This window comes from Lissotriton helveticus, chromosome 10, assembly GCF_964261635.1.
Source record: "Lissotriton helveticus chromosome 10, aLisHel1.1, whole genome shotgun sequence".
In the NCBI taxonomy this organism is placed as follows: domain Eukaryota; kingdom Metazoa; phylum Chordata; class Amphibia; order Caudata; family Salamandridae; genus Lissotriton; species Lissotriton helveticus.
The window spans coordinates 853,029,584-853,047,879 of record NC_136071.1 but is presented as its reverse complement, the minus strand read 5'-3'; the positions used below and the strand labels follow the sequence as shown (position 1 = coordinate 853,047,879).

General features: G+C 40.5%; 1 protein-coding gene across 1 annotated transcript in view; it reads left to right on the top strand.

Moving 5' to 3' along the window:
* Nucleotides 1-18,296, top strand: part of SKAP2 (src kinase associated phosphoprotein 2) — a 501,186-nt gene that overhangs the window by 313,127 nt on the left and 169,763 nt on the right. The window contains exon 9 of the mRNA XM_078663472.1: nt 6,736-6,882. Within this exon, the coding sequence (XP_078519598.1) occupies nt 6,736-6,882 (147 nt within the window). The remainder of the gene's footprint in view (nt 1-6,735; nt 6,883-18,296) is intronic.

Genomic DNA, 18,296 nt, shown 5'->3' with positions numbered 1-18,296 from the left:
GTGGGGCGAAAAGGCTCATTTGTCTTGCTTTATGGCTAAAAAACACTTGAGTCACAACTCTTTAAATCACCTTAAATAATGAACAACTCAAAAGAAATGGCAAATAACAGTATGACCACCATTTGTGTTTCAAATTTTTTGGGACACATATAAAGTAAATGCTAGACCCATACTAATGAAACGGCTGTCGAACAATAATGATTGAAACTCTGTAGTGAATCGCGAGCAGGTCTGCTTTAACAAAAATCTGAGTTTTACTTAGAAAAGTGTGAACACTTTGAATACCGAGCAAATGTAGGAAAGAAATAAGACTTTAGTGTTTGAATAGGTGTGCTGAAGAGTTTGATATTAAGTCATGCACTTTAGTAAAGTGATTGATGAAATCCACCCAGGAAGGGTTCACAGAGAAAAGAATATGTTCCACCAGTAGATATTCTCCCTAAGAGGCACTCTGACAAGTAGAAAGGAGAAATGATTACAGAAGAACAATCCTTGTCTCTTATCAACTACAGAGAATCTGCTGTTGAAATTTACCATGATGTGTTCCAGCTCACATTCCAAGGCAGAAATGCCATGACACCAGTCAATGGTCCCCATGATTAACCTAGATGTGAAAAGAATGCAAACAAAATCAGAGTTTATAGAGAGCTATATTTACTCTTGTCTGATCTTGCTCACTGGACAGGGAATAAAAGAGCTGAATATCTTTTCTGAATGTGATCATATTATGGTTATAATATTATTAGTGAGAGAAAGCAAATCATCAACCCCTGTAATCCAACACATTGAAGGTCATACATTGAAGATGTGACTGATGCTTCTTTAAGTTAGTGGCTAATGTTGTGGTTATGATGGTTATTTGTGTGCTATCAAACGTCAGTGGGCACTAACCTAAGGTGCCACTCATCACCCCTAGTGTGTGCCTTGACTACATAATTCTGTGTATATCACAGTAGAGAAACCTGAAACAGTAACAATTTCAGAATGCTCTTAAGCATCACTTGTAAGACTTTGATAATGAAATTGTATTAACAATTCACAACGTAAAGACTTACCTCCCACTTCTGATACAGGAGTTGACAACAACTGGAGAACTAAAAGGTTACACATTTCTAGATTGAACTAATTATCTGAAATTACAGATCTTAAAAACAGCGCTCTCTCCAAGGTTGAGGGGTGGAATTTAAATAAGACAATAAATACACCATGTATTTGATAGTCAGTCTACTACATGTATTCACTACAATGTATAAAGCAAACTGCCTAAAAATGCTACCAGATATGAGACCTCACCAATCTTGCTAGGTTTTATATTCACTTTTCTGAGTGTGTTGTATTTTTTCATTTGTATATTGCATATATATATATTGAACGTTTTTAAGGAGCAGCTGCACCCTGCACTTTACATGGGAACAGGAACTGAAAAGTCACTATCTTTATGCAGACTGAGGAATCAGATTACTAAGAACAAATTGGAACAGTAACGGTTTGTAACCAAGAGTTAGGCAGTGTAGTTGTATTTGAGAAAGTAAGCCTAGTTAGTTCAGGATAAGCCTAAAGAGATAGGCTTTGAGACACCTCCTTTAAGATGAATACGTTTTCCACATTACTTTATTTATTTTTGATGGGTGAACCAAGGAAATCCATGAATTATACATGTTCAGCTATGTGTGTCCATAGTTTAACCTAACGCAGTACGACATCAACATTTGCAAAATTCACATTTGCCAAGTATGTGAACACTATGCATTGTGCATTGACCCTGTAAATACTGACAATGTCGCGTAAGAACAGTAAAATACTACCCAAGAGACATTTTCTGCTTGACCCACCTTCTTGCCGGTATTTCACAACACCACTATTGTAAGCAATGTATGGCCATGCATGCAGTTGTACTAAAGGTACAGGCCAACCCGCATTTCAAATATATGCAATTTTGTGAAGTTTTGTGAAAAATATTACACAATTTTGCACACCTGTGGTACAAACGTTTTAAATTTCCTATTGACCATGGTGTCCCAAAAATAAACAGCACACTTTTTCCCTGAAAGTTCTCCCCCTTTCCTTCCATGTTTTTAAAGGTTTGGTACCATAATATTGTGACCAAAATATTGTCTGATAAAAATCCATCGATTTTGTAAAGTGCAACCTTTTTGAAACAAAACAAGCAAAATGTTGGCACTGTGAACGTTTCAGTGCATATGGCATTTGAATTCAATAATAATATAAATATGTGTCATGCACATTATAATGCAAATGCTAAAGGGAATATTACAAGATTCGATGTACATGTGAGAAAACAGTCACCTGTTCTATTCCTCTAGTGCAAGACTATAACAACATAGAATTTGAACTTGAAATAATTGAGGCACAACTCAATGATGGACATAGGTCTGCCGAACAAACTAACTCCATCAATATAAAAACAAAAACAACAAATGTGAGCGTGTTTCAGTAACAATGACCTTGATTGAAGGGAAGACTAACACATTAGAGGTAGAGGTTTTTAACATTTAAATACAACTGGGAATGCCATTCAAAAGCCTCCCTTTTACAGGTCATGGTTTATAGGTTGCCTAACCCAGATGCAAAATTCCTACATGAGTTCCAAAATAACTTCTAGCTCCTCAGGATGATCAAGTATAGTATCAGTAATGGAAGAGTTGAATGCATTGGCCAAGTTTGATGCACACGTACAAACTAAGCAAATTCTGATAGTCCTAAAGGGAGTGGTCTCTTGCAGTCAAGTACATCAAACAGCTCATAACAAATACCATTGGCATTATTAGATTGTGAAGAATGGCATTCATCTGTAACAGTGACACCACTAGCTGTCCCTTGGCAAACCTCAGTTTATTCTCTTTTTCATTGTAGTGTCCATTCCCCCATTTAGTTTATAAGAAATCTCAAACAGTTCCGGCTCAATCACGAAGCTGGCTCAGGTACTAAGCTTCCAAAAGGTTTGGAGGATTGAGGAATTATTACAGACGGGTGAGTAGTCGTGCTATACAAACTCCTGACTGATGGATTGATGATAGCTCCAGGCTCAGCAGGAGTCAGCCTTGAGGTGCTATATGATGCCTTAATTTCCTGATTGAATGTATAGGTGCCTGCTATTTTTGTGAGGAACAAGCCTTTCAAATAAAGAACCAACCTAGGATACAACCCTCTAATTACAGAAAAAAGAAAAAGTAGGATGTTAGAGGAAATATGGAGGAAGTCACATCCCCAGACATGCTGGCCAGCTATAGGCTGATTTCAAATTTACCAACAGAAGTCACGTGGTACTCTGCAGAACATGCCTAGGGCTTTTCTCACCCTGAGTTGTCTATATGGTGTGTTCATACTGCCATTTGCAGTTGTGCGATAGGTGGATGCAGTTAAGAGTTAAGTCTATCTGTACTTCCTTCTTGCTGATGTGTCATCGGCAGGGGCAGGTGGAGGCTTGTGTGGTGCAATTGTGTAGTAAAAAAACATGCTTGGCGCAAATTACACACATTCCAAAATGAAATCCATTTCTTTATTAATGCAGCAATTAGTTCCATGCAAAACTATACAGAACACTGCAATATCAACATGCAATTGATGCAAAACCATTACTGCAATTAAGTTTCATAATGAACTCCAGTCCTCACTGTGGACAAGTATTAACACACAAGAAGCACTGACTGCTATCCGCAGGCCTTGGACTCCAGGAGCTGAGAAATGTGAGGGTGTCTACCAATTCTATTGTTTTAACAGGAAACAATGCTTCCCCGGTGTGAGACTACATTAAGGTCAATGACATCATTGAAACTTAAAGGTGTAATACTACCCGTCATTGAATGTGTGCTCGAAGATATGGCACTACCTACTAATTGAGCCGGTATGTCCGGAATGACATGCTCACACTTAATGAGCGAGACTCTAAGGTTTGAGCCTACACCCTGTAGGTAAGAGTGCATTTGAGGCGAGAATTGCTGAGGCCATTGAGTTCAGCCAAAGGTGCGGCAGTACTTCAAAGCTTTTGGTTCCATGAAGTGGCTGTTAATTTTAGACAGTGCTCCAAGGTGTGCGACTCCATAACAGTGAATGGGCTACTGAAACTGGTTGCATCATGTTTGTTCTACCTGTCTTGGCACAACTCTGAGTGCTCTGCACATACACAGATGCAAGTGCCACACCTTTCGTAGGGAAAAAGGTGCAACGATAGGTAGTCGCAGTTACTTCAAACTATTGAGAATCCTAAATCATTAGGGATAGTTTAAGCGCAAAATTTACCAGTGCATGCAGTCGGTTCGTAGAATAATAATAAACTGAATAGGAATCAACAGATAAAAACAAAAAAGCAACACATACAGGTTGTGCAATAGAGCCACGACAATACATTATAAATGCATCCACTATGTTTTGTGTATGGTTCCGGTATGCAGGGCAGTCTACAATAAAACGTATTAACATTTATGAAGTTTACCTCAATAACTTGAACTTAATACCTAATTTGATGGCAATGCTGGTTTCATACTATTACTATGTCAGAGTCAGTGTAACATTATAGGCATGTTGGTGGCAAAATACCTAGAGGCTTCAAACACATTATACAGAAACAACTTTTACACTCCTTCTAACCAGTCATGCGACTCAAACCTCTGTTTTGGAGGTTCAGACTAGGCATTACAATTGAAAACAAAAATATAACCCCGTGGTGAAGTATATGTTCTTAGTAGTAGGACCACATAACTCAAAGTAGCACAATGGTATTGACACACCACTTCTCAAGCCATGATAATACATTCATCTTTAATCTAGGCATATTCACCTTGATTGGTTATTAAGTCATTCCTACTGCGAATTCCAGTGAGAATAACAACAAGCAGAAATTAGGTCAGCACTACAATGGGCCAGTTGGAAAACAAGGTTAAGAGTAAATGGTCACTCACAAAACCTCAAACAAAAGTAACTTAAAATACACCTGATAATAATAGGAACTTCTTTCCGGTTCAGTAGCACAACAAATGTAGCTGCAGAAACTCGCAGTCGCGAGTGAGGTTGTAGTTCACAAGACCAATTGCCTCATAGAAACTTTAGGGTTATCTCAACGCCTATAAACACCAATAGCACCAAAGGGGTCTAAAAAAAACAATGCTGCACGACAGATAGCATTGTCACATGCCATAACACCCTAAACCAGCTCTTCTGGCAGCAGTCAGCTGTTAAGTTCACCACTTCTTTGGCCATCAGATCTTACATTGTCCAATCATGTCAGAGCTTGAAGCATCCTGTCCAGCAGGCAGTGAAAGCTGCAGCAGGCCCTCCAGCTCAGTGAGATCTTGATGCGTCTTCCTCTGTTAGTAGGTACACATGTAAACAGCTGCTCCGGACAAATGTGAGTTTTTAAGTCTTAATCCTGGCATGTTGTCGGAATTCAGCAAATATGTCTATTTTCTTTGTTTGAAACTTTTTGTGAAGTTGATGCAGGCTTCATTTTTGTGCAACTCCAAAATACTTTGACTTAGGGTCCATTGTACAATTCGGTGCTCTCTGTCATTTCAAAGTCAATGCACAAACATAGAACCCTGTGGGTTTGATGGAAAAGCCTTCTATGTCAGTCACCTCAACTGAGGGGTTTCTTAGAGACGGTGTCAGCAGATTGCCCTTAATTCCAATCTTGGGTCATCTACTCACTCTGAAAGTGGAATATTAAAGCAGACGTTCCTGAAGTGAAGGCATTTGCTGAAGGAGACACCAGTGCCAGCAAGCAGACCTTCAAGCAGCAATTTCAATTACCAGTGAAATATTGTAGAAACCTGTCCTGTCATTGGTCAGATTGCACACAAGCTGCTTCCTCGTCCCATAAATGCTTGAAAACGACATTATATTAGATGATTTTTAGAAATTATTTAGTTTTTCAACACAATAACAAAACCTTGTAAACATTATATGAATGAACTGCTCAACCTAAATGAGTGGAAGTGTCAAGAGAGATTGGTGCTTCTCAAGAAGGGGTGCTAAAATATTACTGAACAAGGTCAAGTAATGAGATGTTTTTAATAATTTAGTATGTGAAGTCCTGTAAGGACTTAGTTCATGATTAGACTTAAACAATTTTAAATGCTGTCTGTATAAAGAATACATTCTGTTTGGAGAATAAGACTAGCTAAGTAATTTAAAAAATACAGATCTTTAAGTGGACACTCCTGTCAGCAATCAGATATAATTAGTGTTACATTTTGGGTTTGGGGTAAACCATTTCTTCCAATTTTAAAACAACACTTTCTTGAAGTTAATCATTAGGCCGGGTCGGCAGACACCCTCACTGCTCTAACTTGACGTACACCTCTAAGGGCCTTGATTCGGAAGGACAAGCCATGTGTTAAACCTAACACTACCAAAGACAACCCAACACTAGCTGTGAGCCAGACGCTTATGGTGATAAAGAATAAGATGTCAGGCAACTAAAATAAGATCATTTACAGTGAAAATTCTAGTTATATGACTTAATAAAAGTTGACAAATCAGTGAACCAAAAAAGAAGCAATGTAGAGTAACTCAGTTCCACGTAGTAGTGGTCGACAGCTCTTACCTATTCCTTTATTCGCATGGTATATTTATAGGTTAGACATTCATTATGTGGTACTTTTGTCATCTGGTGACATTGTTGAAATAAAATGATTTGTGGTCATTGAAAGTAGAAGGCTTGGTGGTTAGCAATATTGGTCACTTTTTAAATGGATCCTTTCTTTTGTGGTTGAGCAGATCTACAGTGTATTACTATTCCTGAGGACACCGAAGAGGGGGAGCAGTATGATGACGTGGGGACTAGCAGCAACATGACACCACCTAAGCGCGTTCTTCATCAAGAGAGTATCGAACCAGGAGATGATATTTATGAAGAACTTCCAGGTATTACTTAAGCTATAGCTGATTGTGTGTTTTTCACCTTTGTGTGGTGGAAATTCACTTCTGTTGAGAACGACTGGCAAAGGCCCCAATTTTTTATGGGATATGGATTGTTGCATACATGTACGTCAATGTAAATCAAATGTAATGTTATAAATCTTATCCAAGGGCTTATGCTTGATAGGCATAAACAATTTAACTGGGGAACACTATAACCAGAGTATAAAACCATAATCATGTGCTAGGCCAAAGCAAATAGATGTAAAGTGGGCAATAGAAGGCTCTGGTAGAATAAGGAATAGTTGGAGGAAGACAACAGGAGGAAGGGAGAAATGGACATGTCGTGACTGAAGTGGCTTAGAACCGATTTCTTAACAAATAAACTGCAATCAAAAAGAGAACAAGCATTTGCAGTGCAATCGGTCTCGCCTTTGGGACCTTATATGTATTTATATGCAATACATTAACATGGGTGCTGAAGCATCTACTGTTCTTTAACATGGTGGAAAGTAAGCACCGAACTGCGTGACTCACCAGGTTTGGGAACACATGGAGAGAAAAAGTGCCTTTTAGCTGGACATGGTATAGTCCAAAGCTCTGTTTTTAATATAAAATCAGGGCCTTCGTAGTCATATCACTGAAAATACAAGATTTGAAAAAAATATTATTGTCTACGGGTGCTTGTGGAAGACAATTTCTATGGACTGGAATCTAGAGAATGCAATAGTGATTCTGGTATTTTACTGACCTGTGCTTATTGTTTTCTCTCAAGAGAGTTAAATATAGGCAGTTGCCAGAAAAATAAAAAAAAGAAAGCCCCTCAGCAGAAAGCAATTCTGGTATTTTACTGACCTCAACTGGTCCTTTTTTATTAAGACAGTTAAATAGAGGCGTACAGAAAAAAGAAAAAACCCTAAGCGGAAGCAGACAAGTCGTAGGGCTGATCTCCAGAGCCCACAAAGTACATACACATATAAGTATATACTACTATATAAGTATATACTAAAGTATATACAAGAGGTCTCGAATGCTCGACCTAAAAATGGAATCAAATTGTGAAATAGTTTTAAAAGGGGCGTTATCTGAGGAGAAAGTGTCATTATTCACTACCTAAGTACCTGTCAATTGACAAAATGAGAGTGCAGAAACCAATAAGAAGTGCATAGCATAAAGATAAATGAAATACGAAAGTATAATGAATCCAGTGGCACACTAAGCTTTACGCGTACCTTAATGTAAGCAAAGAAAATTGTCCCATTACCCCGGATGAACAGTAAAAAACAAGTATGCGTTGTTTTGCATCTAGTCCCGTCTTGAAGTGTCATCTTAACGATTACTTGATATTGATGGTAAGGAATGTATTTTGACCAGATGGACTGGATGAGATTTGAATTGCAATGCTTATATAGTTATGTATGGATCAGAGCTGTACAACAATGTTGGTCCACAAAATGTTCTGTAAGGTGGTGGCAGACTGTCAAATCATTTAGTAGTGGAAGCTGCTGATTGTCCTGAAAGTTGTGTAATTTGCAGCTGCTAGGATATAGCTTGGCTCCCTCCATCCTACCAGCAGCTGCGACTCATAGTTGTGAATCCAACTGCATCAAAAGTTACAATGCACTGGACACCGTAGATATGTGGCTGAACAGCAGGTGCATTTACCGTTAATTGTTTAATATTAGTGAAGGCCTTATTGACAGTATCCCTTAGACAAAAGTCACACCATTGCACATAACGCCTTCAGTGACTCAGGATGTCAATTTCACTTTAACCTAGAATAGTATAACATTCCATAGCGAGTTTGTCTGGTAATTATTGGTCCAGAAGCCCTTCAAATTTGCACAATACAGTTAAAATCCAAAGGGAATCCATATAACACTCGAAGGAGTTGAGGATGTTCTTCTGTCTTATAACGAACTCACCCATCGTGCTCCACCACAATGCTGGATCATCCTGAAATGACATTCAGTGTTCCACTACCTCAATATACTTATTCTACCTACCAAATCTAGACGCATCAGGTACCTCCTCAGGCAGGTGAGCAAATTAGTTTTGACCATCACTTAATAAGTTATATAGTAGGGCTTTTTTCCTTTCTGGGTATTTTTTCCCCCACTGAGGATTTAGTATATGTCTAAAGTCCTGCTCTACAGCTGGCACTTTGCAACAAAAATTTGCCGAAATGGAGCCAACACATTCTGCCTATTGAAAAGTAATAAGGACCCAAATGTAGCACTGGCAGTGACGCGCAGTAATGGTACTGATAAAATATTCTGAATTATGCAGCCCAGAAATAGCTACAACAAAGCGCCAAATTCAAAAGATTGGATTCTGAGCAACTATGACATACTTCCTTCTGGAGCACTTAGGAACTTCCCTTTCTCTTGGGAATGAGTCATTAGTAAGTCACAGCAGTATCTTTGTGAATCAGGAATAAAGCCTGCACTTCCCTTTGCTGCTGAGTCTTTAAACTCTCAAATAGTGCCTCATGGCACTTACAAGTTATATTTCCCTGCTTTAGTAAACTCCCTTCACTAGCAAACGGGATATTATGACAATTGATGGCCAGTGCCGGACTGGGAACCCAAAGCAGCCCTGGCAATTTTGCAGGACCAGCCCCCCAGGGGCATGAGGGGAACAAGTGCTGGCATATGCTCCATTATGGAGGCATGCGGTGTAATACAGCTGAGGTTCTAATGCCTGTTTCATATTTCACTTGTGTAGAAGATTGTTTGCAGTTGAATCCAGCAAGTTACCCGTGTGAAATTATCACTGTGGGTCATGTGTGCAAAGGTTTTCATATGAGCTTCTTTGAAAAACATTGGTTCAACTTTCAATTTCGGATACTTTTGCTGGTGTGCTCAAGAAAGGACTACATAAGGCCACATTTTGAATTGCATATATAGGTTTGCGAATTTACTGGAAAATGTAATTCACACTATGATTTATTTTAAAATGCCTTGCTAAATAATGAAGAACCTGGAAACAATCATGAATTGAGATATGTATGTTACAAAAAATGCTTTCACATCCACATAAAACAGTAAATTGTAAATCAGTCTCCAAGTACACGTGGGAAAGATTGCATTACATTAGGTACAACAAAACATAGCCAAGAGACAACCTTTACATTGACTTTTCATATTTATTATATTTTGCTAGCACGTGAGTGAAATTGTACTTTGGAAGTTGTAGCTCGAAGTACGGCGAATAAACAGGTATATAGTCTAAACTCCCTTCAACTCTTTCAAACTCAAGAGAACGGCGCAGGACCTCAGCATTGTGTCATGACAAAATGGGCAAATTCATGATATATGTCCCTAAATTCTGGTGTGGTAGCTCAGTGAGTTAAACGTTTCCGGCTGCTAATCGATGTGAACTGAAGCTCAAGTTCAGATCTCAAAAGCACAAAGCCAGGCTTCCATCCATAAGAGGCTGGTAAATTGATTACTATTAAATTAGGGAATACTTTGGTAAAAGTGATACATTCTATTTACAGCACCTAGAGTTGTAAAAATCTGCAGTAAGAAGTGTTAAATTAAAAAACGAACTTTTATTTGTGAATTCCTGTTGGATATCTGTCCAGTTTCTCTGGTTAGCTCAATGGTAATAATTCACAAATGTTGTGTGACAGTGGGAGTGAAACCATAAAGATATGACCCACAGATGACATTAGAGGAATTGTCTTAACAAAACTATTGATATCAGGCCACTGTGCAGGTATTTAAAAATATATTTTATTAAAAACCTAAAGATGCACAATATTAGAAAAATTGTTATATGACGTATATACGAAGGTCAACGACAAATGTCTGAGCCACAAATCCACAAGTCTCCGTGGTATAAAAACACCACGTTTACAGCGATAAGACCAGAACTCCTCTCAGGTCCTCATGTACAACAAATAACGCTTCTCACCTAAGTCACAAGACAACCATACACTCTACCAACCATGCATACAAGCCAGACTTGCAGGAGAACAGACAATAACTGGAGACTGCTGCGATGCCACACTTACACACAAGGCAAAATGCAGAACAATGCATGGATTGCCAGCACCAACATTGTGGTTTTAAGTGCACCGACTCGCAATCCAAAATGGCACCAGACTTTCAAAAGCACAACCTTGATGCAACGCTAAATATGAAAAACACTTTTTAATGCAGTCCCAACACAAGAAACCATTTCCTTGTATTTAAGTGAGCCATCATAGAAATCAACAGACTAAAAATGTTGAAGGAAATCATTCATTTAAAAGCATCACTCCTCAAATACTTAAACAGAGTTGACACATTTGATTTGTAAAACTGACATGATGTTAACACTATGTGGCAGAAGTTGTTTGCTATTAAGAGCTACAATCCCATGTGAGAAAATCTGATCAACTGAAGACACAGAAATCACACAGCGCAACTATACAGCTACAATCATTTATTCACCCTTGATTTCCTCTTGGCAGATGGCTTCATAGTAAACACAACGAACATTCACAGTGGGGCTAAGGCCCAAAGGAAACAGTATTCCATTTTATGAACAACAAATAATTGTACTTTGATTGCATGGTCTGTGTCTAATTTTTTTTTTAAAGTATTTTTTTTAATTGTATTTAGCTTGTGGCATAACAACTTAAACACATTAATAATGTCTAGTTAAAAAAAACGCCTATTATCAACATAATAAAAATAAGAATTGGCTAAGTCAATAGGTTTTGCTTATGAGAAGATTGCTATTGACTCTTTTTCAGTCTTTAGCCATGCTGTACAAAAATGCAACTGCTGTGCAAGCGTGGCTTAAAAAAAACCATTGGCAACGTTTTTAGCCATATTGTACAGCAGCGCGGCTGCTTTGCTGCATGGCTGGCTGAAAGTTTTTCTTTAAAAGTACTTTGAGGCAGCCAGTGCTGGCCGAGCATAACACTTTTTTTTATTGCTGGCTGGAAGGTGGTCAGGGGGAGGGAGATCGGTCATTCAGAAGGAGCCCTTTATTTATGGCTGGCAGGGTGCAACATGGACAATGGAAGGCAGCGAGTGGGAGCAAGCAACAGCATGGACAGTGGGTGGGGGCACTCAACAACATGGACAGTGGGTGGGGGCAATAAACCACATGGACAGTGGGTGCAGGCAAGCAACAACATGGACAGCAGAAGGTGGGCGGAAGGGGGCAAGTAACAACACGGATAGCAGGAAGGGGCAAACAACATCACAGACAGCAGCAGGGATTAAGCAATAACATGGACAGCGGGTGGGGCAAGCAAAAACACTTACAGAGGGTGGGAGCAAGCAACCACACGGTCAGCATGTGGGGGCAAGCAACAACACAGACAGCCGGGGAGGTTGAGAGGGGGCAAGCACAAGATGAACAATAGGTAGGGTCAAGCAACAACGCAAACAGCAGGAGGGAGCAAGCAATAACATGGACAGTGGGTAGGGTAAGCAACAACACTGATAGAGTGTGGGAGCAAGCAACAACACAGACAGTGGGACTGACTAGCAACAGGATGTACGTTGTTACAACGCAGGTTGTAACAACGCATACCTTTACCACGCGGCCGCTACAACGCAAGTTGTTAACACGACTTGCGTTGGAGGGCGCGGATTTAGTATCTTTATAATTTTATATTCCAACACCAGTCCCCGTAACAGTAGGGAAGGTGTTGGAATATAAATTTATAAAATTCCTTATCCCACAGCGCCCTCCAGCGCAAGTCGTGGTAACGACTTGCGTTGTAACGGCCGCGTGGTAAATGTACCGCGTGGTAAAAACTTTCTGGTAAAGGTTGTTTACCCTAGCAACAACATGGACAGAGGAGTGAAAGAAGCACATGAGGGAGCTAGCTCCCAAACACCCAGGAGTGCTTAAAAAAAAAAGAAAAGAGTAGCTCCCAAAACATAAGCAGTGGAAGGACACTAGTACTTTGATCATGTTCCAGCAGAGGACCAAACACAATAAGAGGACAAAATAGTCCCCGTTTGTTAACAAATGAGAAGCAAGCAAATGAGAGTGACGATGAAGTCAACCAATGGTAAGGAATGGGTGGGCTCTAAGCTCACTGCAAGCTAGAAATATATCTTGCAAGCAACGGTGCATACGCTGCGTCAGACAAGACCTAAAATTCTTACAAAAAGTGAACGATAAACATTTTGCTATTACAAAAATAAAAATAATATACAATAAAAAAAACACTAGACTAACATAAAAAATGTATTGCCCTCCGCAAATATTCAACTTAAGCATTTTCAGGGTGTACTGTTTTCTACAGGTATGTGCAACTGTATTACAAATATAGGGATCAATTGTTTTATACCAATTCAATGCATCAACGCTTAATCATTTCATAATGTCTAAGACGAGGTATGGTCTATGTCTAATTGGGTCTCAGGCTCTTTCCTGGTCAGTAGCTTTGAGAAACTAATGAGAATTCTATTCCTCATCAACACACAAATTTAAATGTGTTTTCATGTATGCCAGAATATACTCATGGTGGCACCATTGGAAATGCATTTGCAAAACCAATAGATCTGGGAATAATGTGCTAAAAGATGCAGTGTAAGCACACTCAAGCCAGAAAATGAAAAAGATACTTATTGTATTGAGTGCTTCCTTGTCTTGAATGCAGTCCTGTTTTTGTTTCTATGTCAAATTAATATCAGATGGCAAGGTAGCCTTCATTACAGTCCTTTATTTTCTAAGTCATAGAAAAAAACAGGAGGACCATAATGAAAGCTTCTTTTCCACCAGACCTTCTTTTGATATTGCAGCTAAAAGAGGACGGTATTTAAGGCAAGGGGCTTTTAGTATAGACTTCCAGCCTTCAGTTCTAAGATACAAAGAATAAACGAAAATAAATACCTGGTTGTGATGGCACTAATTAGAAGTCGCAGGGATGGGAAATGAGAGGTTTTGGTGGGTGTAACAAGAAGCATACATAGGAAAGAGGAAAGGAATAAAGGGGGAGCAAAATAGGGTGTCAGCAGAGGGAAAATAAATGCAAGAAGAAAGAGAGAGGGGTGGGACAGAGGAGTGATACCAGAAGGACAGTATTGGGGGATGAAAGATGCACCCTAAAAGCCAGCAGATCAGGTGAGAGAGTGTTACTCTTCTGGTCTGAGCTAAAATATGAGTGAGAACGTCTCAAGCCAATAGCTAAAAGCAGCTTGCCAAACAAGCATTGGCATAGCCAATAGGTCTCGCCTTTGGGACCTTATAAGTATTTAGTTATGCAGCACAATATCCTTACTGCAACGACATTAACTGTTGCATGGCTAAACACTTATAAGGTCCTAAAGGCGAGACCTATGGGCTATGCCAATGCTTGTTACAACCTGCATGCCAAAGAGGAGGAAAGTGAAGGAGCGAATACAAGAGAGAAAGAATGGAAGAAGCAATGGCAGATTGAACTCAAGTGGGGGAGTGAGTGAGAGAAGAGAGAACGATAGGAGAGAGAATGAAGGGGGAGAGAGAGAGAGAGAGAAAGAAGGGGGGAGAAAGAGAAGGAGAGAAAGGGAGGAGACAGAGAATTAAGGAGAGAGAGAGAAAGAATAGAGATAGAGAATTAGAGCGGGGCGAGAAAGAGAGAGGGAGAGACAGAGAGAGAGAGAGGGAGGGGGAGAGAGAGAGCGAGAGAGAGAAAGAGAGTGGGGGAGAGAGACATAGGGAAGAAGTAATGCAAAAAAAGTAATAGCCAATGGAATAAACTTGTGATAGTAATTTCCAAGAAACAATCCCAAATTAAATTTGGAAAATCCCTTAAAACCTGGCTATTTTTTTCTTCAGAATATTTTATGAATCTTCAGTAAATACAGTAAAAAGGAAACCCCTACAAAATAAACATAAGTAAAAATGCAGTCTGTTTGTTTTCCTATTTGCGTGTACCTTAAAGTAATCATAGTATGCGAGCAAACAGGGAAAGATCCGATACACAAGTGTAGGGGCATTTTGTTACAGCGATTTCTTGATTGTATGCCTTAGCAATTGTTAGAAATGGACAAGTAGGAACAAATGGAAAGTGGTGGGCATGGCTGACCAACGTGACTAAATACAACAAACCTCGGAGAGCAGCGCATGCCTGCTACCAGGCTCAACGTAAAAAAAAAGCAAAAATATTTGGATCATGGAGAGGAAACCCCAATCTAGTGTTCTTTTGATGCAGCCCCAATTGCCCAAGCAGTTCAGAAAAATGCGTGGGTGCTGTTCTTACTGTCAAGGCTATGTCGTTCCAAAGATTGGGGCTGGCAGCAATCAGTGGGTGGGAGCGAGTGTAGCGCAGGTCTAGCTTGCCAAATGATCTGTAGCGGATAATAAGTAGGATTAGGATATGTGACTGACCAACAGCAGGGGCATGCTTGAAGAGAACCAGAGACGAAATTACTGGACGAGCCGCAGGGACTCAAGTAGGTTGTAGCGGTGTCTAATGTAATCAGACCGAGGCGTCTTAGGGAAAGAATCCAAGTGTGGTGGCGGCAAGCTGGGGAGGAGGCACAGCATTAATGAGGGTATGCGAGGCGCCGAGGATGGCTGCGTGAAGAAGCGCGGGGGACTTACTTAAAAGACCGCAGGGGGCCATGCACGAGGTGCTTCAGGTCCCATGTTGCATAAATCACCGGGGAGGACAGGCTCTTGACTGGCGTGTGTGTGTTACAATTTCTAAAAGAATGGAAGACGATTAGTGGTAGATGTGATGAGCGCAGCAGGGGATGCTGGGCTCAGCCGAAATTACTTATAGTGGCGCCGGGTTAGTGAGCGTGGTGCACCGGAGGGGTTCGGTGTCACCGAGGGAGAAATCCTCACAAACTCTTCTACAAGGGCGGAAGAGAAATAGGGAGGTGCGGGTGGAAGGCACATGAGTGAGTCGGGGCAGAGGCCGATGCACATGTGCAAGTTAGTATAGGGCATGGTGTGCACCTGGGCCAAGCTGCAAGGGCGCACAAGAGACACCATGTTGTGTAGTAGAAGGATGCCGTAGATAGAGGCATCTGAAGTCAAATAGACATGGAGAAAGGGCTGTCGTGAATAAGCAAGTTAATTAGAGGGGGCAAAATGCATTACATGGGGAGGGATGCAAAGTATACAACGGGCGATGCAAGATTGAACAAGCAGAAACACGAGAGACGGCCTGCGGCCGTCAAAGTGAAGTGGACACGGCGGGCAGGGGAGGGGGCGGAGCGGGGAGAGCGGCATGAGGGTGTGAAGCAGCAGGGGCCTGAGACGAGGCCGCCTTGCCTTTGATGTGGTAATGCGAGGCAAGCGGCTGGTGGCATTGTGCACGCGCTTTCACGTGCACTGGAAGAAATCGCCTGGGAATCGCCTGATCTCGGTAAGCTCTGTTTAAGCCGCAATAGATCGAGCTCCCGCTCTCAATGCGCATGCGCATTGAGATAGGTCGCTCGACCTAAAAAGCCAATGGTTGAAAGGGGCACACCCAACCCCAACTAATTTAACCTGATTCAACATAATTTGTGCAGACTTACTCTTGTAGAACTGGCTTACTAATCACGTCCAGCAGTACATCAGGAGTAAGCCAACACTACTCCTTGCTTACTCTTGATATTCACTAGTAAGCTAGGAGTGCTACAAGCGTAAATCTCATCTGCTTACAACTAATTCTTTGTGAATCAGGTCCTATGTATAGTGTAAGAAAAAAGTTATGTGTGGTAACTGCACTCTCAACCCAGCTCTACCAAGGTCAGAAATGTTACATCTACAATGCAGAACTCAGCCTTAATGAAGAAGTATACTTTTTTGTGTGGTACAATATATGACAAAAACTATGCGGACATGTAAATCCTTGAATGGAGTAAACCATGCACTAGCTATGGGAGCAGTAATTACAATTAATTGCCACTCCTGGTATTTGTCTCATGATCTGAGTGGAAATATTATTTAAAACTAGTTACACTTTTGAACCATAATGTATACCAACTTGAGAAACTGGCAGGTGTGTGAACTAATGCACTAAGTAGTTTATCTCTACCCACCCTCCTCACAAGTCTTTAAGAAGTAATGAAAATTCTGGATAGTCTCTATAACTAGGCATAAGGGTCTGATTCAGAAAAATAGTTGAAATTAACTCCATTAAGTATATGCTACATATGAAATACATTTATACCTTTTTCAGAATTCACAGAGGATTCCAGGGTTGCTTCTTAAAATCTGCCACTGTTGCAGGTTCCCAGGAGTAGCTTTGGAATTATTAGTAAATTCGATGTTTCTTATATGTGAAAGCGGTTCATCATTTGTAAATGTTCTGTGTGTTAGTAGGTCACTTTGTGATTGTAAATTCACATTTTCTGATTATGAAATGTGAATCTACATCCATATAACAAGCCAGTCGAACACCTAAGTTCATCTTAGGTGTTCAAATGTTTTTATGCCCAGAGTTTTGCACTCCCTGGGCATGGCTATATTTTAGAAGGCAATGGTCCTAGACCTTCATTTGAATAGACACAAATCAAATTTCCTGTTTGGTATATTCAGCAAATGATTTCATGAGCATTTTTTAAAAACGATGTATCAGCTCACAGTACTTAATACATTATTCAAAATTAAACAAAGAAGTGCAACAAACCATAATCTATTTCACCAAAGTTTTATTCTCCTGTTAATTGGTGAAAAGCCAAAAGTGTTTTTTACTGTATGGTACTAATAGTATTTAGCAGGGGAGGTTGCTCCAGAGGGAATGTGTGAGAAGGAAGGGTGCTCAAGTGTAAAGGTAGTGGATGAGAAAACTCAAGGTAGTGACATAAGGGAAGGAACTTTTCACATTCAACAGTTGGACTGGTTGTGATTCACCATCCTATCCGGTCTGGCCACGTTTACAGTAAACAATAACATTCTTTTTACAATTTCAATTTACACAGAATTGTATTCTTATGTGGCACGTTGGGGGTGAGCTCGGGGTCCAGGCTAAGTACAGGGACGTTGACGTTTTGACCCGTCTTATGGCCACCAGGGCAGTTTGAACCTCGGCCTTGCGGGTCTTCTTCAGGACAGGGTGGGGCAACCTGGGTCGATATGGGGCCTTGTCACATACCCGCCGTGGCTTGCGGGATGTAGCTTCCTTGTCAAATTAAGGATGAGATGTTCCTCATTAGTTCCATGACCGTGTGGGCCTGGTAGGGCCTCTGTGCATGGGTTACTGTTATCTAGTTTGGCATTTTAGAAGCTATATGCCAAGGTTCCTCATGTCTCCTGCTATATCGGAGCTCTCCCAGCAGTGTGCGAAGAGGTTGGGCAGGTGTGTGTATATGTTAGCTTCAAGAGTTGTGAAAAAAGCCGGATGGTGTGTTCGGTACCTTAGGGCCTGCTTCTCACATTGGATTAACATGAGGGCGTATAGTGAAAGGCTATTGACCATTATTTCCTAAGGGCAGAATAGTAACAGTATAGTGTTTGGTACCGATGAGTTCGTAATGGCAAAT